The following is a 7,761-nucleotide window of genomic DNA, read 5'->3' on the forward strand; positions in this document are numbered from 1 at the left end:
TTCTCTGTTTCTCTTCATGTGCCACTTCAGATGTTAAAAATGTAAGTGTCTATTATGTAAGTATGTTGTATTCACTATGTATTTACTATGTAGATTGAAGGGGGCATACATACTATACAGACATACAATTGTTTTCTTTTTCTGCTCTAGGAGAGTGTACCCCTTGTTCAGATGGGTGGGGTGGGTGGATAGGTTGTTTGCTGTAAATGGAGGGTACAGGAAGGAAATACTAATCTACGTACATGCTCACATGCCCAGATTTAGTTGAGCATGTGAGCATTAGAATGACAAACTTACAGAGAATTATCCCCAACTCTTCCCCTTCTTCTAAATCATTTGGCAGAAAAAAATTGTAACTTTTGTCATTCAGGTGATGCAACCTTGTCAGTCAATCTCTTATGGCTAAAATTAGCTGTTTATTTCTTGGCCGACTGTGTGCCAACTCAGACTGTGTCCTGTCAGTTTGGATCGTGGATCAACTTTCTGTGTCAGATGAGCAGCCTCTCTGCTCTCCATTTCCTGAATAAAAGATGACTTGCAGTGAAAAAGTGCTTCTGCTGCAGCTTGCATTGGCATCCTCACAGGTGCACATACTTCCTAGTGCACAGTGGTAAGCACTTTACCAGAATAAATCCCTTTCTTAGTAAAACAAACTAAACAATGCATTTGACACCACAGTCTGGCTCCCTTGTGGATGTGTGTCTGGGACTTGATTTATAGCACAGGTTGTTGCCACCTGCAGACTACACTTAAACAAAGAGTCCACTGTAAGAATTCGAACAACAGTAGGAGTGCAACCAAGTATGAACCAATCGTGACGTCACCCATTGGTTTGAGGAGTACGGTTATAAAAGCCTAGAGTTAGGCGTTAAGGCCGTTGTTGTGTTGCTATTTTTCTTTGTTTTTAACTCGTATGCAGCAGGAAACAATGGTGGCTTCCCTGGTAGCACATGTTCTCGCATTACATATAAACAGTACACTAAAATATATATCTGAAAAGACTGAGGCGAGAAATAGGATAGCCATGCCCAAAAGTAAACCCTGCTTTATCATCTATTTTACTCTAAACGGGACCATCATTTACTACAAGAACATCATACTGTATGGAAGAAGACTGAAACTAAAGATTGAGACCATAAACTCATTCATCATAAACTGTTTTCTAAGCTCTAAAATCAAGTCATTTTGCCATTACATTACATGCAACCGGGCTTCTTTTTGCAACCGACCCTGCTGGCCATCAGAAATATTGCAGGTTTAAGATACATTGGCCTCAGACCCTGAAGCTCAAATATAACTAAGTTAATTATGAATGACATATGAAATACATATTAAAGCCTGTATCATAGATTTATATTCAGCACTCAGAAAGATCACCTACCTTGGATCCAAACAAAACCGTAGAGGAAGTAGAATTTCCCCCCGGTGTTGGGCCCAGGACGCCAGTAGGCCCGTCTGATTTCATTGGTCTTCTCTGTAAAGCTGGAGTTTTGTCTAATTTTGTACAGAACGTGGGGTGGCAGGGAGCCATCTTTGTTAGTCTGGAAAATCACACCTGAAAAAGAAAAAGATCATATATGAGGTCAGTAGTGTTCTGGTGGTTCAAGCAGCATAGCAGCATCCTACTGTAGGTCCAAGACGAAAAGTTTAATGAAACCAAAAAACTAAATAAAAAAGATGAAATATGTCTGCTTATTAAGCTTCACAGGGTTTGCCAGAACCAGCACTGTCTCTACAAGCATGTTTATGACTGAGCAGCTCGTGGTCATGGGACTGAGGTAACATGATCACAACTTGACACAGAGGGACGACTCACTGGCAAACACAGACACGTTGTCCTGGTAGGCCTGGTTCAGGGTGTAGTTGACGATGCTGTCCTCGTCAGGAAAGCCCTTGAAGACATCCACACTGACCTGGAAGCATGGGGCAGAGACACAAATAATGTTCCACAGCAGAAAGGCATTCATGGAAGAAACTATGATTTCCTGTCCTTGTCGTCATGGTGACAAGCACAAACTCCAGGAAGTCACTGCACCCAACCTCTATCTAAACATCTCATTAATGAAGACTAAGAATTTATTATTATTCAAAAATTAAGTTCATATAGCAGTTGAGATAATTTCTTGTGGCATTGTCTAGAAAGTGCTTGGCTAGTTTCTAATGCCCAGAGTCATCACTTTAATACTCTTTTATGGGCTGAATTGGTCTTGGGCATTCCACTGATTACTTTTAATTATTTTGATTTCTCTGCTTTCTTACTAGTTTCATGAGCTCTCAGCAGCAGCAGGTGGTGTTCAAGTGTTAAAGCTGACTCTGGCATGTGAGGACATTTCCTATGCAGGACATTTTCTGAAATGGAATATAATATTTATAGGTTTTTATTTAGTGGATCATATCACGTGGATATAGGAATCATGATGTTTTTGTCACCTTAGAATGAGCCGTTTCTATCTACTATGCCATGTTGAGTTGTTTTCTATAGTAGCCCAGAATGGACAAACCAAACACTGGCTGTAGATAGGGCTGTTCGCATTTTCGTGAGTTTTATGGCCACCGTAGTTTCTCCTACACTCTTTACAGCAATACTCATTCCCAGGTTGTTAAATACAGACACGAGTGGTGTTCAGTTAGTTGCAATCTGCAACTTCACTGCTAGATGCTGCTAAATCCTACACACTGGACCTTTAAATCATGGGTAATATTACACAGACTGCTGATTCTCAAACTATAGAACATGTACCACTAGTGGTATGCAAGCCTTATATTTGAGGTGGTACACAATGTGAAAAGTTTGAGAAACATTGGCACAGACATGATGAAAAGTGGCACTAAAAAATCCTGTTACTGCATGATGTCCATAGTCAGGCTTAACAATCAGTGTGTGGGGTGGGTGGGTGATCAGTAGATTTACAGCTCTTGGGAAGAAACAGTCTTTCAGTCTGCTGGTCTGTGACTGCAAGGTCTACTATCTCCCACCAGATGGTAGGGGGTCAAACAGGTGGTAGCTGGGGTGTGTTGGTATTGGTAAAGAGCTGCCTCACACAATTTCTAATTGGTTCTACACTATACTGACCTTAGACATGAAGCGCGTCCAGCCGCAGGCAGCGTTGTCGATGGTGTCCAGTTGCTCCAGCAGGGTAGATGTGTTGGGAAGACTGTAGTTTCCCTCCATCAGACCCTGCATCAGCTCACTGTCTGTGCCATTCAACAACTCCGGGTGCTGCTGAAGCTCTGAGGACAGCTGGAGAGAGACGAGAAAAAGGATGAATGGAGCCCAACGTGTGCACCATTACAAGATGATTTCTTCACATCCTATAGGTATCATTAACAATGTCAAAAGATGACTCGAGTGTGTGAGTCTACCTGCTGTAACCACACTAGGTGGTTGTGCAGCCGGCCCTCCTCCAGGAAAGTCCTGAGCTGGGCGGAGATATTGAGCCACACACGGGTGTAGTGTGTCACGTTCCCGACGAACGCAAAGGTCTCATTTGCCTGAGTGCAAAAAGTGAACAAAGTTAACAACTGAATATAGCCATTTGTCCACACGGTTTTCACTTCTTTCTTTGTCCCTCCATCTCTCACCCTCCCACACTCACTGCTCTCTCCACAATCTTCAGCCCACTCACTCAGATAAGAGATCTAAATAGCTACTGCCAACAGTCAGTCTGTGCTAACCCACAGATAATCAGTGGACGTTTGTGCTAATGTTGAGGCATAAAGAGGCCAGCTGCATTACATGCTACAGAGCCTGGTTAACCAGGTGGCTTCATGTGAATCCAACATGTTGGACAGTGCATGGTTAATGTTTTTTTGCATAGAATACAAATGATGAAAACATTACCACAGTTTGCTCCATGGTCTCACATAATTCAAGCTGGTAGTCCCTGAATGCGCCATCCGTCAGTGTAAATGAAACCACACACACAGCGTTATCAAGAGTAAACTAATACTATCAGAGAATAATAAAATAACAGAACAAACCTTAAAAGGACACAGCTGATGTTATTTTATGTTTTTCTTGCTGAAATCCCCTAAAAAACCCCAAAACCAACAACTTCCCTGACTGACTTCCCTACCCTGTCCCTACCTGTCTGACGCCATTGGTTAAACTGATGACTGAATAATACGTTTTCATCATTTTTAAAAAAGGGCTGAGCTCAGTTTCCTAAAATAACTGGTCACTAGTTCTTAGCAGATGTTACTGAAACAGGAGGAAGCATTTGTCGCAAGGAGCATTTGTTGGGGACTATTTTCAGCAGCGGATGAATACACATTTGGTGCTCTAGTGAGTATTTCTGGCACCAATTATATTTCTGGTGTATGTGGGATTGAGACAGAATAAACTACAGTGTGTGTGTTCATGGTAATGAAGGAACATGTCAGCCAGTGCAACAGTGTAGCTCACTGATGTGTTTTTAATAGTTTTTGGACAAATATGGAGCTCTATGGAACTTAGGAAGATAGACACACAATACTCAATACAGGGATTAATTCATTGTGGGTCTGCACATATTATTTGTTGATCACAGCAAGATTCATTCATTAGTCTTTATAAAATGTTTGCTTTTAGTAGCTTGGTGACAAAGGGACTATAGTTGCAGGGCTAGTTGCTGAACTACTGTAGGTGGCGAGCTAACTGATAACATCAGTACACAGCTTTGTGCTGGGATGTTCATTTCCTGCTGGCCTTTTGTTCTCAGTTAGCATAGCTTGATGGCTAACATGTTGTTTCTGCGATTGTGCTCTTTTAAATGCTGGTGTGACCAGGCCTTCATCCTTTTAAGCTGCATTAAAGCTGCTTTATTCCCTTCATTGTTGACTTTGGAAAAATAATCATCTTAAAATAAGGTCCAGTTACTACTTTTTACTGTCAACCTCATAATGAAGATGAATTTGCATAATTAATTGTTGTGGAAGAATTCAACAATGAATGGGACTTGAGATAGTGTAATTGTTTTTATAAAATTATTTTTGTATGAAATGACGATGCGTAATGTGGAAACAGTTTGCTCATAGTGATGAACAACAGTTTTTACAGGTGTTTCCTCTCTGTAATTCAGTCTTTTAGCCCTTTTGGCTCAGGGTTTTTCAGTTCTGATAACTGCAGATTACAATACCTGCCCAGCACCAAATGGCAGAGAAAGGTAACAGTGAGCATAGTTAAAAAGCATGACTCCAAATGAATGCTGTGAATAGGCAACTGTTTGTTAAACCTTTCAACATAACAACTTTATGAGTTGATAACATTTCAGTGTTTAAAGCTTGTTTTCCTGCCCCCAGGTGGGCAATTCTTCAGCATGGAGCACAATGAAAGAGCTTTGTCAGTAAGAATACACCTACACCAAAGACAGCGCTGTCTACTTGCCTTCTGAATCACTTTATCCACCTGGGAGCCAATGGGGGAGTAAAGGATCTTGGGATTTGTAGTCATTAAGTGAACCAGTAGGCCCAGATTCCTCTGTTCTTTGCTGGTGAATCCCAGAGAACTCATATTGCCTTGCTTCAAAGCCTCCGGCTCGATGATCCTGCAACAAGAGTCACGGGTTAGAGTTCACTAACTTTACTCCCATGTCACTGTACTTTGGGGGTTAGATCTTTTAAAAAAAAATTTAACAAAAGACTTCTCACCACAAATCAGGCCACAAGCGTACTGTGCTCATATCTCACTGCTCACAATATCGTTTCTACAGCTGAGAAGCAGCTGCACTTGATATCCAATGCAAATATGATACATACACAAAAGAAAGTGAGAACTACACACTGCAAACAGGAATTGTTTCTGGGTCTTATTTTTTTGTCTAAAAAGAAAAATAATCAAACATATTTTGTATTAGAAAGGTAATCTGGTTTTAAGAAAATATATTTTAACTTTGTCTTAATAAGATATTACAGCTAATATTGAGCTATTATTATTTTAAGACTAAGACCAATTACACAACTTCTCAGTTTAGGAAATGAATGTTGAAGCAGCTGTTTAGTTTTTCATTCTACAACTCGCAGTACGTCATCTCTGCTGGCTCCACTAAACTGTTAAGGTGACGACCACAATGCTAAACTCGAGGCTTCAAAATGGTACACAAACCAATGGGTGACATCACGATAAGTTTACACTTGCAACAAGTGCAGCTGGATCGCCAGCTCCGCCTCAACTTGTCAAAAAGAAAATCAGTTAAACTGTTTTTACATATGAACAAGATGTGTTCTCGAAGACTGCTTTTGTATTGATATCAATACAACTTCAAACTGACCACAAACCACAAAACTATAACTGTGAAAAAAACATTTTATAACTGAATTATGAGCAGGACGCTCAGACTGTGTGGAACTCACATAACAGATGACAAGGACAAGCATTAAAACGTGAGGTAAAAGATGAGACCCATGTAGGATGATACTGATTGGCAGAAAAGAGTACTGTATGTTGAGTATGTTGGATTTTCACTAGTATTGATATTCACTACTACTTTTCTGGCATCGGGACATTCCTACGCACAACGATGGAAATACAACCAAAGTTGTAACAAACAGGAACCATCCTTTATATTGTGCCTTAGTTCATTTTCTCCACAGCAACATGAGAAAAACGTTCTTCACACGGACATAGCTATCATTTCGCCTCTCTCTTGTCTCACCCACCTGTTGTTCCCACACAGAATGGGCTGCAGTCCGGCCCACAGTTGCACAAAAGCTGAAAACTGAGAATGAGGGTTCTCTGCTTCCTTCTTCTCTTTCCCTCCTCCTGCTCCTCCGACCCCCTCTGCTCCCTCCTCCACCTCCTCTCCGGGGATGTCGGTCGTGTTAGGGCCCCAGGTGGTGGCGTTAAGGGGCCAGGTCACGTTTGTGGGGGAGGCCGGAGTTCGACCAATACAGGCTCCTTTGGGCAGCAGGCGGGCCAGGCCAGAAAGCAGGTCCACGTCCTTGAGAAGCCTCTCTACATCGGCCAGGTCCTTCAGCAAGGCCCCGAGGTGGGACTGAGAGAGAGGGACTAGGGAGTTGGGCTCCAGGTGAAGCTGGTGGGAAGAGAGGATGGAGGGAGAGAGCCAGTGAGCAAATATTAAGAAGTTAAATGTTACATCTCGTTTATCTAGGAGCCAAAGGTCTTTAGTTGCACTGTTGAGAACTGGTATTGTTCCTCTGGCCGTTAAGCTTGGTTGATTCAAAACTATTCAGCAGGAAAACAGATTGTGTGAGCTGTGTGATTCGGGTGAAGTGGAAAGTGAGTCTTTTCTGTAATTATTTAAGAGAGTTAATGTTCCATTAAATGGCTTGACTAAACTCTGAAATATTCCAGCGTTCAGATGAGCAAAAATTTAAATTGTTGTTTAATTCCTAATGTGTTTAAGGGCCCAGTATGTAACATTTAGGAAGATCTATTGTCAGAAATGGAATATATTTTTCATAGGTATGTTTTCATTAGTGTATAATCACCTGAAAATAAGAATATTTATCATAGCGTGCTAGAAAACTATACACGTGCAAAAATATACACAATAGGCCTATATCTCAGCATTTCGTTCATTTCTGTAAGAAGACCCTAATGAAATTTAGATAATTTAAATAGCATGTATGTTTGTTAAAAATGTATAATTTATTATAATGATAATATTCATAATTGTATAAAAACTTCCAAAAAATATCAGTAAAACTCATCTCTGCTCAAATTCATCCAAATCTCTGGTTTTTACACAAACTTCCTGCAGTTATTGTGTTCACTGTTTGGGTTCATTGTACAGTTTTATCAGTTGTTCTCTACTGTTATTG

The 7,761-nt window shown here is 40.8% G+C and overlaps 1 protein-coding gene across 1 annotated transcript in view; it reads right to left on the reverse strand.

Moving 5' to 3' along the window:
• The window catches only part of abca2 (ATP-binding cassette, sub-family A (ABC1), member 2), a gene marked incomplete at its 5' end in the record, with an annotated part of 55,675 nt that overhangs the window by 38,260 nt on the left and 9,654 nt on the right, over positions 1-7,761 (reverse strand). The window contains 6 exon segments of the mRNA XM_035658209.1: positions 1,382-1,555; positions 1,817-1,913; positions 3,074-3,241; positions 3,364-3,492; positions 5,366-5,525; positions 6,637-7,010. Of these exon segments, the coding sequence (XP_035514102.1) occupies positions 1,382-1,555; positions 1,817-1,913; positions 3,074-3,241; positions 3,364-3,492; positions 5,366-5,525; positions 6,637-7,010 (1,102 nt within the window).

The sequence above is a fragment of the Morone saxatilis genome, unplaced genomic scaffold (assembly GCF_004916995.1).
Source record: "Morone saxatilis isolate NCDOM2014 unplaced genomic scaffold, NCSU_SB_2.0 Contig16, whole genome shotgun sequence".
Classification (NCBI taxonomy): domain Eukaryota; kingdom Metazoa; phylum Chordata; class Actinopteri; family Moronidae; genus Morone; species Morone saxatilis.